General features: G+C 39.3%; 2 protein-coding genes across 2 annotated transcripts; one reads left to right on the forward strand and one right to left on the reverse strand.

Annotated features, from left to right (window-relative positions):
* Positions 1-149: 149 nt before the first annotated feature.
* capn2b (calpain 2, (m/II) large subunit b) lies at positions 150-12,618 on the reverse strand. The gene is made up of 21 exons (XM_084685073.1): positions 12,308-12,618; positions 11,528-11,597; positions 10,257-10,375; positions 9,870-10,003; positions 9,481-9,649; positions 6,233-6,316; positions 5,835-5,920; positions 5,569-5,637; positions 5,203-5,363; positions 4,602-4,771; positions 4,466-4,477; positions 3,952-4,163; positions 3,661-3,697; positions 3,439-3,504; positions 3,001-3,058; positions 2,837-2,901; positions 2,583-2,651; positions 2,035-2,113; positions 1,625-1,741; positions 1,178-1,236; positions 150-1,053 (listed from the first exon to the last, which is right to left on the reverse strand). Exons 1-21 carry the CDS (start codon positions 12,542-12,544, stop codon positions 1,030-1,032), a joined length of 2,097 nt encoding a protein of 698 aa, XP_084541199.1. The 5' UTR covers positions 12,545-12,618; the 3' UTR covers positions 150-1,029.
* An 833-nt stretch (positions 12,619-13,451) lies between these two features.
* Positions 13,452-24,762, forward strand: capn8 (calpain 8). The gene is made up of 21 exons (XM_084685854.1): positions 13,452-13,691; positions 14,428-14,497; positions 15,346-15,464; positions 15,740-15,873; positions 16,923-17,091; positions 17,679-17,762; positions 18,597-18,682; positions 19,717-19,791; positions 19,941-20,101; positions 20,509-20,678; positions 20,780-20,791; positions 21,027-21,238; positions 21,443-21,479; positions 21,634-21,699; positions 21,794-21,851; positions 22,028-22,092; positions 22,832-22,900; positions 23,040-23,118; positions 23,834-23,950; positions 24,330-24,388; positions 24,488-24,762. Exons 1-21 carry the CDS (start codon positions 13,452-13,454, stop codon positions 24,509-24,511), a joined length of 2,106 nt encoding a protein of 701 aa, XP_084541980.1. The 3' UTR covers positions 24,512-24,762.
* Positions 24,763-24,799: the final 37 nt, after the last annotated feature.

The raw sequence follows: 24,799 nt of genomic DNA on the forward strand, positions 1-24,799 counted from the left end.
GGATACACCCGTTGAGGGACCATACCATAACCTCTGAAAACGAAATCAGCATTAGTCCACAATAGTCATTTGAACATAACTTAGAATATAAATGATGTAAATGCAAAATGACAAGCATTTTCGGGAAAATAATAATAACACGAACTGAATTGTGAATAGTTTAACAAATTGTTTATTTGAAGAAGGATGAATAAATGCCGTAGTTTTACACAAGATTGTCCTTAGTTATTGTATTCAGATGCTGACTCATGGTCCCATGGAGCATTAATGCTTGAACAAATACGGTATGTTTCTGGTAAACCTATCATAATAGATTTCTGCAATATAGTAAAGTAAGAATATAAACATTTGAAAACCAAATCTTAAGAATTGAGGGCCTCATTTACTAACATTGCGACCGCAGCCATTGCCCAACCGCAAATTGCGGATGGTGTATTTACGCATTTTGCGTGGTAGGCCTATTTATCAAACCAGATCCTCGTAGGGCAATCAGCGCCCATTGGTGTTAATTAGCGCGCCGTTAAAAGACGGGAAAAATCGCCTGCATGTTGCTGCCACCATGGGTGATTCGAGGAAAATAAAAAAGTTCAGCGAACAGGAGCTACACCCACTTTCCCTTATACCCTCCCAGCAGCCTAATCTGCGTTTTACTCAAGTGCGCTGCCTTTGTAAATACGGTGTTATGTCTTTACCCGCTATTTCACGACTGAAATTGGCACAATCCTGTTAGTAAATGAGGCCCTAAGTGTCTAAACGTAAAACATATTACACATCTGACAAAACACAAAGTTTGGCCTTTAAAAAAGGTACAGAACAAATTGATTGTTCTAGATTGGTACTTGTGTCGTAGACCACATGAACTATAACAGGAATAAGTAATATTTTTGAAACAACAATTTAATAAACCATGCAACATTTTAATAAAATCCAAAACAATGTGAAATAACAGGTGTCATGTGTTACCAATCTATTTGGGTGTTTAACACTTGTTCTTTAGCTTCCCGTCTTTCCGGGTGGTTTAAGGGTCTTCTAGATCATTGAAAAGTTAAGCCACTGTAAACAAAAAACAAACACACACCCACACACTTCTGTAACTGTCTATCACCCTGCATTGCGCACAAGGAAATACTTAAAGGAAATACAAAAAACATTTTAATTGAGAAATGTATTCACTGACCTGTTGGAAGTCAAGCTCTATGAAGCCAGTGTCATGTGCATCAATCTTCTTAAAGACTCCTGTGTTACAAAGAGTCATTTATTAAAATACAATATTTGAATTCAACATGACACCATGCTGAATTTGACGCAAAAATGTGCTACATTTCCATTCTAACTGAATGGCCACATTGAGCGATGTTGTTTGCCCTGTTGGCAGCAGTATTTCCACATAATTCTGATGCCAGTGAAGAGACCAGAGTTGAAATGTAAACATTCAGTGATTAAGAGGTTCTCCATGTTATGCGAGACAGATTGAATCTATACACACCACCAGAACACATTTTATGGATAAATCCAAATTAATCCATATGCATATTTTAATTGATTAAATCATCTAAAATCAATTATTCAATAAGAACACAGTCTTACAAAAGTCCTACATGTAAAATAAATACAATTTACTTACTGAACATCATTTCCAGGCGCATGAGGCATGCCACAAAGTTGTCAAAGTCAATGGTCATGTCTGGTTCAGCATAGCGAGCTACCAGAAGCTGGTAGATGGTGTTATTCAGGGTAAAACCTGGAAAGGACCAAAACAAATCTTAGATTTTTGGAAAATTGTCACAAGTGAGAAAGTGGTGTATATATACTCATTCTGTCAGCATAGCTCTTGACTAGTGCTCAAAGCATCCACAAATCAACACATCAGTTTTGCACAATAATTACTATACCTATCAACAAATGCCAACAATGCACTAAATCTTGATTTTGACCAGTTGCTGTACATTTTGAAAGTATGTTGAAAGTTGTCTAACCATCTACTGACCCCTCAAAACAAAATGTCTTTATAGTAGAGAGTGCCGGAAAACACACCTGCTTCCTTCAAGGCAATACGCATCTCAGGTGAACTCATGGTGCCTGAGTTGTCCATGTCATTCTTCTTATAGATACCCTGCATGGAGCATAAAGAGTCATACATGAATTAGTCAATCGGTCATCCTATTATGACACTCTTGGCCTCATTACAGTATTTAATAAATCATTCAAACTGAATGATGTAACCTAGTTTGGAAAAATATGAAAATGCACCATAGAAAATGCATAATCGTTTTTTCCATCTATATTGTTAGCATGGTGCCGTTTTTTTCTTCTTCGTTTTTTACTTTCAATGTGCCATCTACTATTGAATGAACAACAATCATGGTGGGCTTGTTTATTTTTGTGCTGCAGTCATTTTAAGTTCACCACTGCACTCTCTCCTGGTTCGTCCTTACTGGGGCTTGGGAACCAAATGTCACAGGCTTCATTTATATATGATGTGTATCTCTGGTGTCTGTCCCTTCAGGCTATACTCACTGGTGTTTGATTGTTAAAGAATGGGCCTGAAATCCAATGTACCAACTGATGGCCAGCTAGCTTACCAAGTATTTCTGCACCTTCTTCCAAAGAGTTGCAAACTCCCCCAGACCCAGCTTTCCATTTCCACTGTCCTTATGTCATATTAAGGCTGATTCCGAACTAATTAGAGACGGTAATAATTGTACAGTTTAAACGTTTTCATAATGGCAACCTGACCCATTCTTTAAGGGCTCACATGATACTGAACAAAAAGAGATTTCATAAATATGTTTTGCATTACTTTTCATTCTGACTATAGTAAACACAGAAAGGATACGTCCATGAGATTCACCATGACTCGGCAGGTTTCTAGACTAAAGCCGTCTGTTTTAATGTCAGTTCCTGCAAGAAACAAAGTCAGGTGTTGATCGTAGAAGTTCTAAGTTGTTATTTCCATTTAGCCTGAAAACGTATATATGTCTGCATAGAACCTTCACTTACGTTTGGCAACAATCTTATTCAAAATAGTTAGCAGCTCCGTTGCAGAGATCTCCATGTCCTATGAAATATATCATAAATTAAACAAAGGAATAAGATCAAACCAGCAAGCTCAGGATTTAGCCTATGAAGTAGGCATTGCCTGCATAAGCACTTTACAGAGATTTTAGTACATTTGCAGGTTTGTGTTATTACACAAACAATAGGGGTATGTATGTGGTGTGTCCGTATGGATATGAGCACAGTTTAATTTAATAAGATTTGGTTTGGTGACAGCAAAATACATATTGATGATAGTTGAATACATAGTGATATTGTCTGTAAAATTATATTATTCTGCTGGGAGAGATAGGGAACTGGCTCCTTCTCTTCCCCTTTCTATTTACTTTCTTTTAGTATTGCCAAATATTAATACTTTACTCTTCATGTTATGAAACTTACTTTTCCAGCCAGTTTCGTAAACAACCCTCTAAACCCAGAATCCACCTCAGCATCAGACACAACATCCTGAAAAACACAGAAATGAAATCAGTTCACAATCATCTTCAGTTCTTACACATTTGACACATGCAATACGAGGTCCCAAGCTAGTTAGGAATTTTCCTGCACCAAGGATCCCCAATTTAAATCACACCTATATCTTGACTATGGTACTGGACTTACGTCATCCAAAACTGCTTCCACAGGATCATCACAGGGTCTAGAGAAGAATTTGAGAGATACAAGTTTATTTCTCTTCTTGAAAAAAAAAAATGCTAATAATTCAATGTAATCTCATGAACCAGGTTATGGACCGTGCAGGTAAACAATGCACCTACAATGCAACAACCCATTTGGTATAGAGCAACACATTTCCCCATGTCTTTTTCAAGCACATACACACAGCACCTTTTAACATTTTGCCTTAAACGCAAATGATCAAATCACATGCAAGAGTGAAACTACGAGCATTACATTGTCTCTGTCTGCTTCTCGGAAAAGACGCGGATGCAGAAGTCACCGTTCAGGTGCGGATCGTAGGTTGAGGGGACGATGAGGTACTCCCCGGGGGGCAGCTTGAATCGTGTGCTGACCTCTCGCAGGTTGATGAAAGTTTCTGACCGAGCCTTCTGAGCGTGTGTCAGGAAGTAGTTTTTATCCAGGTGAACCTCCCTCTGGCCATGAAACTGACAGGAGACTAAACCAATCAGTAACAATGCATGTTGAACACAATGGAATGAAAGTTGAATCCTTTGTATCAAAGGATTTTAAAAGTGTCTGTAAAACAGATATTTGACTTTTGCACTTGTTCAGACAGTGACACAGCATTCAAGGAAGTACACAGTTTAACCAAGAACAGGGTTAGGCAAAGTACCACATTTGAGTGACAGGTCATTGAGCGCCTCCTCTGACCGAGTGAGAGAATGTGTCATGTAGTGCTGACAAGATCAGCATACTGTAACTATGCCCTCTCTGGTCTATTCCTCACCTGTGCTGGAACCTAAGGAAATCAAAAACAACGAACATTTGAATTAGTCATCAGATACATAGTTAGTACTTAGTCATCAGTCAAAACTTACATGATTAGAGAGTAGCTTTAATAGTCTGCTGAACAATGATCTCACCTCATAAATGGCAAAACCAATGGTGTGCATGTCCTCGCCTACTTTCCTCAATTTGCGACGATTTTTCTGGATGAGGCCAACTACAAAACTGCAGCCTACTTCGTTGTCATCTGGGTCATCATCTTCCTCGTCCAGCCTGATCACAAACTGAGGGTTCATCCAGAAGGTGTCTGTGGTAGAAATGTTTTCAATTGATTATATTTATTACTAAATTGACTTAATTAATCCTCGGAGGGAAATGTAATCGTCATAGTACATAGTACATTAGATACATTACATTACAAGAGAATAGGTACATAAACACAAAAATATTCATATACAAACATTATCAACACCACAGCGTGAAAACAGCAATGCGATCAGAACAAAAGACACGGTCCCAGTTCAATAGCAGTCCATGTATAAATACTTTTATGATACCAGTATAAATTCTTTACAAAACAACTTTGCAAGTACCTCATGCAAACCAACTATTTGCCACAATGGATTTATCAATAATTTCAAATTCTTTGGACTTAATCCTCTAACAATCGTAAGTTTTAAACACAACAATCCTGTCGGTTCCTGTGTGATTCTTTTCACTGTCTCCCTGAATACTCACAAGGATGGTTCCTGCAGCCCCCCGCTGTGGAGCCCTTCCTCCAGCTGCCGTTGTAGTTACACACACTCCAGTGCTTCACTGATTCATCGGTGATGGTGTCAGGTGTCAGCGTGCAGATTTCTATACGAGAGTAGTTCCTCAGGAACTCATTGAAAGACATCCTACATGGAGAAAAGCGGGAGTGTGATCGAACCGATCAGTCATAGTGGTAAAGACATGATAAAGATAGATAGATCTTTAGATAACTGAAAATTATGTCATCAGGATCATGGTTCTGTTTTAGAGGTTGATACATCAATTGGTATGTAAAATTGGTGAAATATAGTAGTAATCCACTCTTTTATCTAGAATAAAAAAGGAACATACCAGAATTCTCCATCTTCTGCTTTGATCACTGGACGCTCAGAGCCATCAACATAGTTCCACTCTGAAGAACTTCAGAGATGACAGCATTTATTAAAATTCCCAGTTGAATATAGCAATGTGACACAAATCATATTTATGTATACCATCTACTATCTATTTACTTGCTGTGGATGCTTTTCTTTCTGTATATGTCAAAAACATCAGTCAATGAACACACAATAGCATCTTAAATAGTAACGGTTGACAAGTTTTCTAGTGAGACCCACCCGTCACTCCATGCCCCAGTCCACTCCACCTGACCCCAGGGGTTACGCATCCTGATCAGCTTCTCCTTTCCTCCGCGGTAGTTCACCTTAACATCAACACACACACCTCATCTATGCCCCGAGTTTGCGATCTAGAAACCCCTCACTACCAGAGTGACTACTACTCAGGGTTTCCCGCAGCACTTTTCAGTTAAGGCGGCCGCCTAAGCAACACACACCTGCCGCCTTAACTACGTAGTGAAACCCCCCCCCCCCCCCCCCAGTCAGACTGCAAACCCCACCCTCCCACCTTAACTAACTCATTTTCTGCGGGAAACCTTGGACATTGCTTGTAAAAAGGGCTATACAAATTCTATTAGAATTGATTTGACCCAGGCAGTTTGGATGCAGTGACTCACCTCAACAGCTCCTGTTAAGGAATAGGCGTGGCCCTTCACCAGCTTCTGGCGAGTGACAGCTTCAGAATCAGCAGCACTGGTAATCTGCACCACAAAATAACAATAAATAACAAGATTCCACAACACCTGACGCTAAGATACTTAATTTAATGTGTATTGTTTATGCAAAACTATTAGCAGTGTTTCCCCTACCATTATATTACCGTGACCATAGAGAAAGGTAACCTTGAATAACTTATTTTGTGATCTAGCGCAACAGATAAATTGATAGATATATCTATCTCTATCTATCTATATAGCACCAGATCACAAAATAAGTCATTTAAGGTTACCTTTCCTATAAAACAAGTCTATAGCTTGCTCTTTTATTAAACAAACGAAATGGCCTTGTGTTATTTATCTTATTTACATGACTGCATGCATAGCGTCGCCACAATATAACTTTGGGGGGGGTCACATCCCCCTCACCTCAAAAAAAGTTGTTTGGGCCCCCCACATTTGCAATAAAAATATTAGTGCATGACTGGTCTACTAGTCCAGCGTTCTTTCCATTGCTTCACAATCAAATCCGTTCCACTTCATCAGTAGGGGGAATACCCAATAGAAATCCACTCCTCGTTTTCCTACACAAACAGCCTCATCACGCACTCAGATTCAACTCCCATACTCTTTGATCGAAGCGTCGCGCTTGCAGCTAGCACTTCAGACATATACTACAGTTGAGATGGACATTAGGTTTTTTTCGAGGAAGAGGAAAGTTAGTTAGAGTTAGGGCTGCAATTAACGATTATTTTAATAATTGATTAATCTGTCGATTCTTTTTACGATTAATCGATGAATCTGATAAAAAAAACTAAAAACAAAAAGCTTTAATTTCCAACCCTTTATTCAAAAGCAGAACTGATCAAATTCACAGTGCAAAAATCTTCAGAATGTGCACAAACAGGCACACAATTTTGTTATTAATCATAGTTATTAATATTAGCGTGGATTTAATGCTATTTTCCAAGATAAGCAATTTATTTGAGTTTTGCTTAAAACTTCATTGAAATTTGAAAGGTTATGGAAGTAGGCCAGACTTTATTCAAATAATCTGGTATATATTTAAGATTTGTTGACCCAATTTTGAAAAAAATTAAGATTTGCGAGGATTAAGCTATTTTCAAAGATGAGTGATTTTCTATCATTTTATTTGAAACTTCATTGAAATAGTAAAGGCTGTGGACGAATAACACATATTGTTAAGATAATCTGGTGTCTGTTTGAGGTTTTATATTCCTAAAAATATTATAAGTCAACATTTTCTAAAAATATATATTTTTTTGTATTTATATTGTTATGCATTTAGCAGACACTTTTATCCAAAGTGACTTCCAAGAGAGAGCTTTACAAAAGTGCATAGGTCTCTGATCATAACAACTAGATAGCCCCAAACATTGCGGGTAGCCTAAACATGAAGCATGACTTATTGAGTGGCGTAGGCTAATAATCGCGCGACACAACGAATCAATAACGAAATTCGTTGCCAACGCTTTTAATAATATATATTATTTTTTTCAAGTAGCTAAAGTATATATGTCTATGGCTCGAGCTACTGTTAAGGCTTTTTATTGCCATAACAATCGTGAGCTAATCTGGAGTTAACGTTAGCTAACATGCTAGTTTTTCTAACAACTTTTTTTTCATTTTTTTTAACCCTTTATTTCAGAAATGTCTTCCACATTAAACAAGGTTGCTCAACATTGCAAATAATGCATTGCATCTTGGTAATTTGCTTAATTTCATTGCTACATGTTAGTCTGTAACATGAAGGCAAAACAGATTCAACAATTAGAACCATATCATCTGAAAGCTTATACCCTCGGGATGTTATCTAATGAGACAAGAGACACGTCCTTCTCTCCATATTAGTATGCTACCCATGCATAATACATTGGGTATTGGTAAATAGAGTATATAGCTGATACCTTTTTGGGCTGTGCCATTTAGGGAAACTGATTCAACCACCATGTATTTTCTGAAAGCTTGCATCCTAAGGATGTGATCTGTGGAAAAGACTCCAGGTTTGAACACACTTTTGTCAATTTCTGAACTGTCCAGTCATGCTTTAGGGAGGTGCTCATTTATAATGTAGCCTACATAATTATTAGACTATTAAACCTATACCAATTGTGAATTTGATATGCTGATAACATGATTTACATCTCAGAAGTCTTCATATGAACAATACATTAAGCTTATTTCAATTATCAATATGAAAGAATGCTCAATGGATCTCCATGTCTCCTGATATACGTGGTTGAGATTGAGAGTCAGGGGCAGCATGCAGGGGCAGTGGAGACAGCTCTGTTGCTGAGGTGAGTGCTGAAAGGTGACAGGTAGTTAAGGAAGATGTCCCATTGCCTACTGGGAAGTTTACTGTTCAAAATCTTTTAATGTGTTCTGAGATCTGCTTTTCCATCCCAAAAAATGGTAAATGCATGAAAATGCGGGAAATTGCATCTACATATTTTTAAAAATCTGGGGGAGAAACACCCAGACAGACCCCCCCCGCAAAATGTATCCCCCCCACTCTCAAAATACTGCTGACACGCGGCATGTCATTTCTGTCTCTACATCAGTGGTTCCCAAAGTGGGGGTTGCGACCAGCGAGGGGGGGTTCGCGAGATGATTTCCAGAAATCAAGGAAGATTTTAAAATAATTACAGATAGCATATTTTAGCCAAAATGTTAACAAGTAAAAAATAGTAGTTAAATTAATGCATGCAAATAAAAAAGGCAGCAATCTTTTGATTTTCCATTCACTGTAAGTACGGCAAACCATCTGACATACGACCAGGAGGACGCATTAGTTGAACTGTCAAGCAACCAAACGTTAAAGGCAGCGTTCTCAGCCAAAACACTGGTTGAGTTTTGGATTTCAGTGGAGAGGGGATACCCATGGTATCCCATGCTGAAGCACCCCCTGACAGCACAAGAATTTAAAATAATATGACTTGAAAATCCACCACCGCGTCACTGTCACCATAACTTTAGGGGTGGGCTGAAATGTTTGGGAACCCTCGCTTTACATGGTCGGTCGGTCGCCCCCCCCAAAGCTGTAAACCTAGGGGAAACACTTATTAGGCACCTTCTTTACACCCATGTTTAGAGTTTGCACTGCTGTGTCAAACACTGTGTGCCTCAATTTTAGATATCACATTATATAATACAAACACAGTTGGTGGGGTTATCAATCAAGGACGTACGTCAATGGAACATCCAAGCAGAGCTCCAGCTTCCAGAGCTTTCCTGATAATCTGGAACATGTTCGGGGGAGCTGACTTCAGATCGTAATTCTCAGCAATGCCCCCGGTAAAATCCTCAAAGCCCTCCGTGGTGGAGCCCCCTGACAGGGCCTCGTAGCAACCATTCACCCTGTAAGCAACAACAGTTGTTCATCAGGAGATGTTTCAATCAATAGCATTAACTTGGAGAGGTGAATGCAATCAAGTGAAAGTATAGACATTCTGCACAATACTTTGTTGAGTTTTGGATTTTTGTCAGTATACTGTATGGTGGAGAAACTCCTTAGGCCATCAGAAAAAAAAAAAAAAAAAACTGTGTACTAAATGTTTTTGGATTACAGTCCGCTCACTTGGCATAGGCCTTCTCCAACAGGGCGCTCCAGAACTCCGTCCCCTCAGCAGAGTGGACAAAGAGCAGCTCTCCATCTTTCACTGGCAGCCTGTCATCAATGACAACATCCACCCACTCGCCAAACTGCCAAAACTGCACGATATGGAGGTGTCAATTAGCCACATTGAAAACCTTTCAGCACTATAATATCCCGTATTTTAAACATTCAGTTCAGTGAATCTTCATAAAAACATAAATATATCAACAATAATAGAGTGGCCACAGACTGAAATGTATTGTTTAAGCCTACTTAGGGCCTACATTTACAACTAAATTATCAATAAAAGTGAAATTGACTGTTTAGATCAGAAGCATAATCAACAAGGCAACAGCAAGGGGCACAGACCTGAAAGTGAAAAATTCCAGCATAAGTGTCTCCAAAGCCCTGCCCACTGGGAACCACTCTGGCCAAGACATCCTCATTAAGGGTCAAAGAGGCAATGGCAGCCAAAAGCCAACAGTCACCTGATCAAGGAAAATATAAGATAATTAACAAAAGGATTTATGTGTATTTGTGTACTAATTTGAATAATGGAAAGATCAAGAGCCCACAGATTTCCATTCGCACATTGACATCTTGACAATGCTTTTAAATTGTGGGCCTGGCAACCAAGACAGCAATAGCACAAGGTTTTGTGATCACAAGACTAATGCCAGATATCCAGACCCACATCTCTGGTGTACTAGAGACTAAATAAAATATTATTCAGATCAGTATCATCACTATACCTCTCAAGTTTGACAAAGCAAGTATTTGCCACTGTAAAATCCTAACCCTAACAGTGACCACATCAATCTACAAAGCTTTGAATGAGGACAAGGGCAAACAAGCAAATCACATGTGTATATTGTTGTAACGGTTTTGACCTGGATATTTAACTTGTGAACATGCAAGTTGTCTCTTCATAAAACAACAAATAGTAGAGTTCTTCATTGCATTCAAATATTCAGCAACTTGCTCTTCAGAATAATTAAGAATATGTCTTCGTAAAAATAAAAATAACACAGGCATGCAATAATGTTCTTTCTTCATCTATGCTTAAAACCAACTGAACAAAAAATATTGTGTGGTTTAACTGAGGCACACATATGGTGAGTCATCAGCCACTTCCTTGAATTCTGTGAGAGATGAATTTTGTCTGTGTGTGTGTGTGCATGTGCGGGTGTGTCACCTTGTCAGGGCTCTTCAGATAATAACATTACATTTTGCTAAAATAACTTTTTCACTTCACAACTCCCACTTGAGCAAGTCTTTGAAAACATGTGGCACCTTTTAGACTCAGGGATAAACAATGGGCAAGCCCCTTCTTGTAATTTGAGGTTAGGATCAAATTTCAGTTGCATATTTGCACAACCAGACAAAACTTAACCCAAGTACCCAACCTAACCCTTCCCTACTGAACACATAGCATGGGAATCTTTTTTGAAGGTGAAGATGGTTTGTATCATATCTTTGGCATAAGAATTGATCCTAAAATAAACCGTGTTGGGGTCACAGAGAAGGGCTTATAAAATGCAAGAGAGCTGCTACCCAAATGGGGTTTTATGCAAGCTTTTCAAGCTAAGAATGTACAGTAAAAATGCCCTTGTTGTGAAGCAATAGCAAGCTAATGTTACCTAGAGCTCCTTGACAGATATCCGTTCTGGTGGCACCTCCAACAATGAACTCTGGACGTGAGCACAACTCCTGGAAAAGGTTTTTACAGTCACAAGAAATTAAATAGACAATTCCCCCTCTCTCTGTCCTCTCTATTGGATTTACATGTTAACAAATATGTACTGTATTTGATAGAAACTTTGTTTGTATAAAACACCATACTTCAAAGATCAAATAGGCCTGCTGTTTCGCTTGCCTCATACATTTGGTCAAGCGTCCCCAAATAATTATGCCATTTGCAGTCAATACCTTGGTTGTATACCGCCTCCTTGTGGAAAGGACTTACACCTCCAGATACAGTACTTGGCCATACTAGCTGGGACTTCAATAAACGTTTACTAAATAGAATCCACAGGCTACAGTAAACATATTTACACGATATCACCAAAATATATAAACACATAAATAATAATGATGAGAGCAACCATCAGAAACAATTTAACTAAATTGATTGTTTGATTACCGCACACTTAAAGTAGGCTACAGTAAGTTACAAGAGGGACTCTCAAAGAAGACTTTACTAAAACGGATCATACCATTTCACAATTCAACAAGGCTTCGTTTTCTCAATATTTACTCTATCCTTTATGGATCTTGGCTACGTGACATGGAGATGCGTAATGCGCGTTAACTTTATGATCCAACAACCATCCCAACAGCAAACAAATCATATGCGTTCAAAAATAAAGACTAAAGACTAAAAATAAAGAAATTGTAAGCATAACTTCACAGGTACTTACTGTGGGCCTTTTCCATACCACTCCTCTAGTTTTAAACGAGCTAGGACCGAGTTCTTTAAAACCCAACGATTCGGGTGCGGCTGGAAAAGTTGGATCCGAAAATAGTCCACCTTGACTCAAACATTGGGCTCTGAGCGTTTCAAAGTCCTGATTGAGGTATTTCACAGCATTAGCGTTAGTGCCAAATCCTGCGGCCAGTGCCCTTTTTTTGGCGAGGGTAGACGCTACACCAGACATTTTTGGTGAAATGCTGTTAAACACTATCACCAAGAATGCACAGATGTTAAAGTTGCATGGAAACTTTTAAGCTGTGATTGTCCGTCTCCGCCCCACATCCAGGCGTGGCCTGTTTGATACAAGTTGCTGCGTGTTTTTACCAAAGCGACAAGGAAGACGAAACGATCACTAAAGCATGTCACTTATGTTCTTAAGAGCTGTTAATAATTTCCTTAAACCACAATTTGTATTGCATTTAATGCAAAGTTTCCAATACGAAGTAAAGAATGTTGCAAAATATAGGCGTTCACGTATAACAGTCCAACATATCATTCTTTTTTTACAAAATCAAAGATACTTAAGCATTTGGATGTGCTATGTCAGCCTTGTATCTTACTGTGGTGTAGTAGTAGCTAGCTGTATAAATCTACAGTGTGACCATGACCCACACACATGCACCCACCTGCAATTCAAGTTTATTGAACCTTTTAATCGGTCACTGGTAGATTTATTTTCCAACTGATGTAGGCTACCTACACTTGTAAGCATCATAACATTTTTGCATAGAAAAATGTCCCGTCTGATACACCCTACACCGATTAACAGCCTAAATGTGAAATCTCAAAGTGGCAACATGGGTACTTCCCATTCACACTCTTCATAAATGCAGTATTTATTGTAAATGTAATCATCTCCATTAGCTCTACCCCTCTGGATTCCATGTAAGGTCATTCATAATTTAGAAATGGAGGTTCTATAGAACAGCATACACCACACCTCCACCTGTCTCAGGTGACTACAGGTCAAGCGACTCCACCCCTTCACACCTGCTCTCCTGCAGGATTTAAACCGAAGCACCCACAGGGTCTGCTGTACACTTCACACCACCACAGAACACATCCAATCCAGCAAGTTTAAAAGGGGCAACATGTCGAATGTAGCGAATAGCCTGGCCAGAAGGAAAACCAAGGAGAACGAAGGGATAGGCAGCAATGACAAGGCCATACCCTTCAACAAGCAGGATTATGAAAGTCTGAGAAGAGACTGTTTGAAGAGTGGGACCCTGTTCAATGACCCAACCTTCCCAGCTGACTGGAACTCTCTTGGTTACAATGAGTTGGGACGCTACTCCTCCAAAACAAAGGGTGTGGTGTGGAAAAGACCCACGGTAAAGTCCATCTTATCTGCCATTTAACAGGGTACACATTACATAAATTAGATGCAAGCACAGTCTATTGTTGTGACATTTGAATCTAAACTATTCGTAGTGCATTTAGTATCAGACACTTGGCAGTAAGAGTCTAGGATTATCATACTGCTCTTTTATTAACAGTTAAAGGGTCTCTACATGATTTAGCAGTAACTAAGGCAGGATTGACTAAAGCCATAAAAGGAAATCCAAGTTGACAGGGCTAGTATGTGTGTTTGTTTTGCCACTTAGTCTTTTTTGTGAGCTTCTGTACTGTAGCCTCCTCTGGGTCAAGTTTCCTAGACAACGTGGGGGGTGGGGGGCTGTCTGATGGTGTTGGGGAGTATCTTATTCCCTGGGCTTGGAGGATGGAGAGATGCTGGAGTCTCAGGGATCAGATCAACTGCTAAATCGGCTTTTGGAATTAGACCTACTTTAAGATAACGTAACTTAACTATTTGCTCATACTCTGAATTTAGTACTTGCTTTGATAAAAAGTTGGTAATTGGGTAACATGTATGTCATTAAAATGTCAAGTTTAAAGTGATGTATGTGTATCCATTACAAAGCAAATGTGTAATGAAATGTCCTCGTAGATGATTACACGTGTAAGACAATTTCAGTGAAAGAAAGGTTGGCTGTTATGATTAATGTTGTATGATAATGATGAGGGTAATGATAATAATAGATAACAATATTTGTTTTTTTAACACAGGAATTGTTGTCAAGCCCTCAGTTCATTGTTGATGGAGCCCAGAGAACTGATATCTGTCAAGGAGCTTTAGGTGAGTTTAATAAATCCTCTTATGCAGATAAAAAGTGTAATAATATACAGGAAAGACACAAAATGAATGTATTTCAGTTTTTCTGAATTCTAATTGGGTAATTAGATTTCCAAATGAACATAAAACAACTTGGTTGTTGATCCAGTTGAGGGCCACTCCTTTGCTCTGAAATAAGAACTTCACGTGATCACCCACATCCATAAATTATTATGTTTAAACAATGAGTGGGAGTGGCAACCCCTGTTGGGAAATATCTAAGTGCTTAGAATCGTCTGCAATTGGACTCTAACTCTGCAGCCTATCTCTGTGTCTAAGCATCTGCACTAAATACATATTGCTTCATATAAATCCATTTGATTACCATATTCAGTAGCAGTCCTGTTGACGAGGTTGGGAAGAAGCCTATTCAGTTTTGCAACCGATATATAAAAAACTGTAAAGCCATTCCTTGTTAGCTCAATCCACTATTCAAATAAGTATCTGGCAATTGTTTGATTATGACTCACACCTCTTTCAAATGTACAGTGCAAGCAGATTGAAGGCACATGAATGCAAGATATCTTTATAACAAATACAGAGTGAATAAAACTAATGAGTGGCAATGAAGGTAACTAACTAGGAGTGTCCATTTGGATTGTCCTGATGGAATACACCCTCAAGTACCTCCGAGAATGATAGAGAATTACTCATGTAGTGAATATTTGCTAAGTGGTGAACACCCTGTAATTTAAACATGCTCATGTTGTTTGCACACATGATGCTCTCCCTTTATCAAAGTTAATGAATGCAATTGTGACAAAGTAACCGCAAAGTGATTGAAACACATTTCTAAACTGATACATATGCAGGTGACTGTTGGTTACTGGCTGCCATTGCTTCTTTGACCCTGAATAAGGAAATCCTTGCTCGAGTTGTTCCTCCCGGGCAGAGCTTTACTGAGAACTATGCAGGGATCTTTCGATTCCAGGTGAGTGTGAGACTTTTCCCTGGGGCTTGTCCATGGTCAAGCATCCATGTCTGCCAGGGACGCAAACAGACAGGACAGCACTGAACAGGAAGCTTTGTAATTTTCCTAGTTGTTCTACGGAGAGTAAGAAGCTCTTGTTTTGATTTAAGTTTTTACATTTGCCAAAATAAACCATCTTGAAAACATTTGTTGTAGTGAACAAGGGATAAAAGTGAAAAAAAGTCAACTAAAACAGGATGGGGAAGTGAGTCACATTCCGTTTTCCATGCCCACAGTTTTGGCAGTTTGGAGAATGGGTGGATGTTGTAATTGATGACAGGCTACCCACTAGAGAGGGCAAGCTTCTTTTCGTCCACTCCGCCGAGGGGACGGAGTTCTGGAGTGCCCTGCTGGAGAAGGCCTACGCCAAGTAAGTAGACAGAGAAGTTGGTGGTAGGTAGTAGCAGACTGGCCATCGGGAGAATCGGGAGAATTCCCGATGGACCGAAGCGCTTTTGGGCCGGAGGGCCGCGACCGATAATTTTTTTTACTACTAATAAAAATGTTAGAAGAAGATTGAGCAACATGGTTTGCCGGCCCCTCTTTCCCCCAGGTCGGTTGGTCTATTCCAAATGAACATCTATGCAGCCCTTAGTGCCGCTTATACACAACAGTGACACTGACAGATCGAAAGTTAGCTATAAAGACAATATAAAGATGGAAAAGCAGGTTAAGAAACGTAAACGTAATTACCTTCACTAGACAATGTTTTACCAATTGGACAAACGGCTATGTTTGTTTGTTTTACATCAAGCTCAAAAAACGACTTTTCGCTCAAATCAGCCAAAATAATTCGCTTGCGCGCGCTCGCATTAAGCGTGGAAGTCCCAAAGCATCACATCAGGCACATAATTTGCATGCATTAGCAGGGCGCTCGCTGTGGTGGCGTAGCCTATACGGGACCGGTTCTGGTAGGCCGGTATGGATCAAAGTCCAGGGCCTATTTTTACTCCCAGTCCGTCCCTGGTGGTAGGTGATGGTGACACTGTAGGAACAGGTTCTTCCTCTGGCAGAAAATAGACACTGTGTATGGTTTATATAACTGGTATCTGCAATTCTTTAGATAATAAAATGTAAATGTAACTTTTTGGTTTGGTTATGGAAGGTTGGTCTTATCTGTTGAACAAATACAGGAGTTACCTACAGCCACAACCCACAGCCTGAAATGTAAATATTTTCTCAGAGAAAGTAGCTTTCTGAACCTGCCATATCTGGACCGGTCTCAGGATCTATTGCATCATTGTTTTGAATGGCCTTTACATGTATGAAAACGTCCTTGTTTATGTATCTATTTGGCCATAAAATGTTTTATGCATAAATGTAAAAATAAAATAATCAGTGGAACAAAGCAGGATACATGTTTCTTCATTCCTACAGCTGTGCAGAGATTAAATATTTCTGGTCATTTTTACTGTGCAGAGTAAACAGCTCATATGAGGCCTTATCTGGTGGTTCCACCAACGAAGGCTTTGAAGACTTCACTGGAGGCATTGCTGAGACCTACAACCTGGGCAATGCCCCACCCTACCTATTTAAAATCATCCAGAAAGCTCTTGGGCTGGGTTCCCTCTTGGGCTGCTCAATTGATGTAAGTCTACTTTACTACTAAACCAACCTGTGTGTGCCCACTCGAGATCAGGGTTGTAATATCAGCACTAGACATTTTGGTTCTGTTCTTGCCTACTGTTGCCTCCTGTGCTACGTTAAACTTTTGAGGAAGAGTGTGAGAGCACGGTATAATACTGAGCTACTGGGTTGTTGTTCCCCAGGAATAACCTGGTTAAAGCGCTTGGATTAAATGATTTCCGTCAGCAAGATAAATTCCGATGAAGTCTTAAACAGTTTTCCATTTATTGTGTATACCCATTAAAAACGCGTAGCAACACATACTCGCTTCAACCCTTAGTGGTATAGCAGTTAAAACCTTTTGCCCTTCCAGGGTCAACACCTAACTACAACCGTAGGCTTCCTTACTATATGCCTAAAACACCTGTGCAATTAACAGCAACACCCAGTGTACAACAGGGACTTTACACATTTGGCTGTAGCAACCCATGTGGCTGCTACAAAGAGTAAACAATCATTGTTTTTGTAAATGTTTTGAGTATAGGGTGTGGTGATTAGGAAAGTGAGACAAACAAAACATAATGTAACACATTTTTGTTTATGTTTTAGATAACAAATGCATCCGAGACTGAGGCTGTTACTCGTCAGAAGTTGGTGAAAGGCCATGCATACTCCATCACTGCAGCGGAAGAGGTTAGAGTGAACCCTGTCAATCTGAATACAACTTCAGCAGCTTTTATGGGAATGATACTCCCAATGAAAGGGTCTTTCAAAGTTGTTGTTATGCACATTAACTGTAATCTCAAGAGTGTTTACAGCGGAAATTTACATCCCTTCAGTTTTTCAGTTTTTGAAGTGTTATTGTCTTTATTTACAACAAATTATCAATCTGCTAACAATACATTGTAATAATTTCGCTCTGTTGGTGAGATGTGGAGCATTGGGAAACTGCAAACTTAAGGTCTTTCCACAGATGATCTGGGTTATTCCACGACACTATTTTTCCAAAGCAAATGTAGAAAGATAACGGGCCTAGTCTGAGGGTGTGTGGCTCTGTAGCAGGTGTCTCTGCCTGTCTGCTTGTTTCGCTTAAAGGGGAAGGGCTCATGAGCTTCATTTAACACATCTGCATTTGTTTACATGAGGTGACATTGTCAGCTGATGACATGACTTGCTGTCTAAACCAGCTTGGTGACATCATCTCAACTAGCAGTATGTGCTCCCCAAAGAACACAACTAAACTAGTCTCCCAGTCCAAATGCAAATCTTATGTGTCCCATCCCCCTCTTCCTGAGGCAAAGAGGTTTGAAGATATCAATCAAATGCAAATTTGTAACTGTCACTGTGGGGTATTGTGTGAGCATTGATACATCATGAAAACATGATTAATTTGAGTCTATAACACAACGAAACGAGGAAGTGAAGAGTTGTACTTTCTGAAGGCACTGTGCATTAACTAACAATGGTAATGACACAGTGAGGGGCAGCTAAACAGCAACAACTGTTCTGTTGCCATGTCGAATGAAGGTCCACCTGCATGGTTCACCGGTGCAGCTGGTTCGAATCCGTAACCCCTGGGGTCAGGTTGAGTGGACTGGTCCCTGGAGTGATAAGTAAGCATCCAAATAGTTATTTTGTAGACTCCAGGCATTGTACCAATTGGTGTTTAATTGGGGGTAAAAGGTGTGTTCTTTCAGTACAAACATCTGGCGCCAGTTGCATAAACTTAGTTTAAGACTAGTCTTAGCCTTAGACCGTCTTAAATTGCTTAGATAGACTAGTCTAAATGTCATTTTATTAAACGAGTGAGTAGATGACAACATAACTCACTTATTGACGCTAGCGCCAGCCATCTACATTCAGTCATTTAGCAGACGCTCTTATCTTATATAAGTACAGCAGGGGTGTCAAACTCCGGTCCTCGAGGGCCGCTGTCCTGCATGTTTTAGATGTTTCCCTGATCCAGCTCACCTGATTCTAATGAATGGTCGTTATAACAACCCATTTAATTGAATCAGGTGTGTTCGAGCAGGGAAACATCTAAAACATGCAGGACAGCGGCCCTCGAGGACCGGAGTTTGACACATGTGAAGTACAGGGACATTCCCCCCGAGGCAAGTAGGATGAAGTGCCTTGCCCAAGGACACAACATCATTTGGCTCGTCCGGGAATCGATCTGGTAACCTTCACATTACTAGCCCGATTCCCTCACCGTTCAGCGTTGGAGTTGTTGATAAATGGAAGTAGTTGGGGTTAAATTAAGAAGCTTAAAAACGCATACACTATTTGTTAATAAAACTGCTTTTTCAATATAGTATTCCTCCGACAGATATAGGTGTTCATCAGGTTTAAATGTATCAATCTTTCGCCGTTAAGTGTTGCTGTTTTGTCCGCCATGTTTTCTTTAAGATAAGTGTCTTATTTTACCCATAATACAAAGCGCAACAGGCTATCTAAGTCCGATACTAAGACCGATACTGGTCTTACATTAGTCACTGATAGTGAAGCTTTATGCAATAGGTAAATTGAAGTGTCTATGGCAAGTCGGACTTGAAGTTACATTTAAGTCTAAGACTAGGTCTATTTTTATGCAACTGCCCCAGGTACAAAATAAAAATCTCACTTGACTCTTTTTGTTTTCTCTCAGCTCAAGAGAATGGGATGGGGTACAGCCAGAGGAAAAGGCAAGATTAGATTACTCTGCTGAGGATGGCGAGTTTTGGTATGAGACATGTCTTTACATGACAGAATTTGACACTCTCACGTCAACATCACCAGAAAACAACCCAGTTATCATAACAGGTCAAGAGTGGAAAAGTCTCACCACAGATCCTACCTTTAAAATATCTTCTTCTTCTTGTCTACATCCAGGATGTCATTATCTGACTTCCAGCAGCAGTACTCGAAGCTGGAGATCTGCAACCTAACACCTGACACACTAACAAGTGATGAGGTGGCCCGCTGGAACCACTGCCAGTTTGACGGCGTGTGGAGAGTGGGCTCCACAGCTGGGGGTTGCAGGAACAATGCAGGTGCTAATCGGATGCTTATTTTCAGTTTTCAAAGCCTCAACCTAGGTCTCCACTGACAATATTTCTTAAATCTTTTGGAAACTGTTTTAACTGTGTTTTTAACTGTGTTAAAAACAAAAATCATTTTTCCTTTTTTCAGAATTATATTTGTGTATGTTGCTTTCACATTTTAAAGGCCTGGAATATTTTATTTATTCCTTCAACTGAGACATTCCTGGAGTAAATGTAATTATGTTACGTCATGCTATTTAAAAATGTGGGTCTGGAAATCCTTACCTAAGATTTCTTGGGGAAATTGCTATGTCGCTTTATTTTTTTAAACACAATCGTCTTTTTAAATCCATGTATGGTAGCTTAATGTCCAGATAACCATGTTTATGTCCCATTTTGACCATATTACTCCGCAGCCACATTTTGCTCCAACCTTCAGTTTGTTATCAAGTTGGAGGATGTGGACGAGGACCCTAATGATGGGGAGGATGGTTGCACCTTCCTAGTGGGTCTGATGCAGAAAGATGGACGCAAAGAGCGTAGATTTGGCCGAGACCTCAACACCATTGGCTTTGCTATTTACCAGGTATTGCAACAACAAAAAAAAGCACAGCATAGGGAAAACAGTGTCACATAAAATACGTGTGTTAATAATCTAATTGTTTGTTTGTTTTGTTTGTATTCAAGGTCCCAGATGAGGTAATGTACATGAATGTGAAGGTTTCATAACAGGCCATAAGACTCACAGCTAGAAGCTATCAAACATTCTTTGTCTGGAAAGGTTTTAACTTTGCAGTAAATGCCTTCATCTTCCTAAATAACCCACTACAATGGTATACAGCGCTTATGAAAGCTTAACATTTAGAAATGTTTGAAAGCTTAGTAGATTGTTTTCCACACGTTTGGCCACTCCCCTCCCCATGTCCGTTGGTAGTATGAGGGCCGTTCCAACATTCACCTGGGCCCGGACGTGCTTTTGAGACAGCGGCCTGTGGCCATGAGCAGCACCTTCATCAATCTCAGGGAGATCTGCGGACGATTCAAGCTGCCCCCGGGGGAGTACGTCATCATTCCGTCCACCTTTGAGCCACACCGCAAGGGCAGTTTCATCCTCCGTGTGTTTTCTGAGAAGCAGGCTGCCACCAGGTGGGGTTAGGGGTTTTCCTGTGCACCAAAATGTTACATGCAATATAAAAATCACGTCTAATTGTATTGTTGCAAGAAATTTGTTGAAACACAGATTTATTTCATTCCAAAAGTCAAATGCTGCTGACTAAGACGAGGATGGAAAGTATTCACATACATCCTGTTGTACTGCTAAATTAATCATTTTATTTATTCATGTTTCAGTCCAATGGAAGAGGATATCAGTGTTGAGGTTGAGGAGGTAAATTACAATTAATATCGATAACTAAATTGTTGGATTAATTTCTCATACCATACATATTCAAATAATTGAATATGTTTTACTGTACATCCATATGTGTACAAACACAAGGTTGCTAAAATTATTTAACTAATATTTGCTGTATTTCCTCTAGCACAAAATCGCAGAGAGTGATGTGGATCCTCACTTCAAACATCTTTTCATGCAAATAGCTGGAAACGTATGTTTTATTCAGTGCATGCATTGTTAAATCAATTTAATACACATCAAAAAGGTCAATTTTCATGCCTTGTGTTTTTCCTCCACAATGACAGGATGCCGAAATTTCTGTATTTGAGCTTCAACAGATTTTAAACAAAGTTATCACCCACAGTAAGTACATCATCCTTAAATCATATTACACTGTACCTTTAAATTAATCAGTGTTGTCGTCGTCATCTATCGCTTATTCGGGGGTCGGGTCGCGGGGGCAGTTACAATTAATCAGTGTAAGACATTTAAAATGACCATCCTATCAACAGTGTAAAGCATGTCATTTTGTTTTACAGGATCTGATGTGAAAACTGATGGGTTCAGCCTTGAGACCTGCCGGCACATTATCAGCCTCTTTGATGTATCCTTTTCTCAACACAAATATGGTATCTTAAAAATACTATTGTTCATTAATAAACTACGTTGTGAAGAAGATATTTCCAATCGCTTCCATTCATTCCTTGCAAGTGCGACCACTACCAGCTACGCCGACGAAAAGCTAGCTCTTTGCTGATGCGGGTGACCTGTTATATACTTGAGGAGTGAGTTTTACGGATTCACACCCATTACATTCAGCCCTCTGAACTCACTCAGGCAGGTCAGCTACAGCTAAACTAGTGATCCGAGCCATGGTACTAATGTGACAGGTATTTAACAGACGTGGCCACGCTCCATCACAAGGTCTATGGGCCGATATTCGCCACTCGCTGGCATTGAACACGCCACCTCTGACTTATCAAGCGCGACCACTACCAGCTACGTCAACGAAATTCAAGCGCTTCCTTGACGCGGGTGGCCTTTCATATTCTTGAGGAGTGAGTTTCACGTATTCATACCCGTTAAACAAGCACATAGATACATGTACTGTACGCTTAGTCGATCCATCCTTAAATATTAACATTTTAGACATATTAATTCAGTGCACATTCACCACATTCACGTATCTTAAAAAAAAAGAAAAAAAGATTATATATATATATATATATATATACACACACACATGTGATATATGTATTTTTCGATACGTATAAACATATGATCCGTATTTATGAGTGATTCCAGAGTTAAGGTGTTTTCACTTCCTGAATGACATCGATCAGATGGATGGTTCTCATAAATTGGGCTTGGTTGAGTTTCATGCTCTGTGGACAAAGATTCAGAAGTACCTGGTAAGAGTAACAGCAGGGATTGTCCAGCATAACTAATATTTTAATACAACTACTACAACAAAAAACTAAAATTGTAACAAATCTAAACAAATAGTATACCTGTGCATGATAACTGTACATCTCTGTTATAATTTTCAAGGAAATCTTCAAAAGTGTTGACACAGACAATTCTGGCACCATGAGCACCCATGAGATGAGGGGGGCATTGACTGTGGCGGGTGAGGGTTATTTTCATATCCTGGTAAAGTGCTCTTACAAATGTGTGTTCTAGTAGGCCACCACAAGGGGTCATTTCTACACGTAAAGCATTTACTGTACCACACAATACAACAATTTACAGTAAAATGCAATACACAACAGTAAATGAGACAACAGGTTAAAACTTAATGAACACTAGATAAGATAATCCTTTATTTGTCCCACACTGTCATATTAGCAGGCCTTTCACAGAATCCCTGAAATGTTTCATGGGCAGCAAACTGTCTAAAATGAATCTCTCCAATCTATAGTTGATCTTTCTCTATCTATCTCTCCTTCTCTCTCTCTCTCTCTCTCTCTCTCTCTCTCTCTCTCTCTCTCTCTCTCTCTCTCAATACAAACCACTATGTGCTGGAAAAGAGAATGGTCAAGTATTTTCAATCCACCCTCCTTTCCATCAGACTTTAGATTTATTCAAAATCAAATTTGTTGGACTAAACAAAAGCTTACTCCAAATGTGACCTTGTTTGTTGCAACAAATTGAGTTACATATGAAGAAATGTCTTGCTCTCTATGACATGTACATGAAATGTGTTTGTTTTTCTATATTTGAAACATCACTGTTCTTTTCTGTATTCATTCAATGTTATTTAGCCCATGTCTTAATGTTATTCAGTGATCAATGACACAGTCACAATTTCATGTCAATATTTAGTTTGTCATATTTTATTGCAGGATTTCAGGTCAATAGTGATGTGATCCAGGTTATAGTGTCCCGCTATGCCAATGCTGAGTATGCCATTGACTTTGACTGCTTTGTGGGCTGCCTGATACGATTGGAAATGCTGTACAGTGAGTAGTTTCATAATATCTGCACCACAGGTGGACTGGTGAATGTGCATGTAACAGTTTACAGGATGAGAATGGTTTATGTTTAGCGTACAAATGGGTTTGCACTTGACAAACGGCAAAAAGGACACACCTAGGTACTGGTGCAGCATATAAAACAATAGATTGTTGGCAAAACATAGCAAAGGTTGCCAACAGTGTCTTCTCAATTTTTAAAGTAGCTTGTGATGAAAACATTTTGTGACCTCATGTGCTGTTGGTAATTTTCTGTGCAAGAAGTTTAGTTGCAACCATTTCATCTCATACTCACTTAGTGAAACATGTAGGTAGGTGTAGAGTTTCCATTGACCATTAAGTTGATCTTCCCCTTTCTTTTTAAAAGAAATGTTCAAAACCCTTGACACAAATGGTAGTGGGAAGATTGAGCTGAATATACTTCATGTAAGTAATTTATATTTGAGGTTTATTTATTATTTGGTGAAAAGTTCAATATCAATGTCAGTTTGTGGCTTAAACTGTATGTGTTTGTGTGGATTTCAGTGGCTTTGTCTTGCTCTCAACTGAAGTTCTAGAGAACATCATCAATGGGTGGAGACAGGCACTAAAGAAGGAGGACATTCAAATCAATGGAATGGAATCTTCCATATTATCCTGCTTTGGCTACATTGAATTTTTATAACAATACAGATCATTGACTGAATCATATAGGTACATAGAGTCATAGTAGATGTTAGATGTTTGTCCTTAAAAGTATTGTACTGTACTATCCGTAGATTGTTATTCATGTCTACATTTCTTGAGAGTACCATATATCAATAAATGTGTGAATTTGACCTGTTTGTCAGAAACATT

Source organism: Hypomesus nipponensis, chromosome 21 (assembly GCF_054491055.1).
Source record: "Hypomesus nipponensis isolate SF chromosome 21, ASM5449105v1, whole genome shotgun sequence".
NCBI classification, from domain to species: Eukaryota; Metazoa; Chordata; class Actinopteri; order Osmeriformes; family Osmeridae; genus Hypomesus; species Hypomesus nipponensis.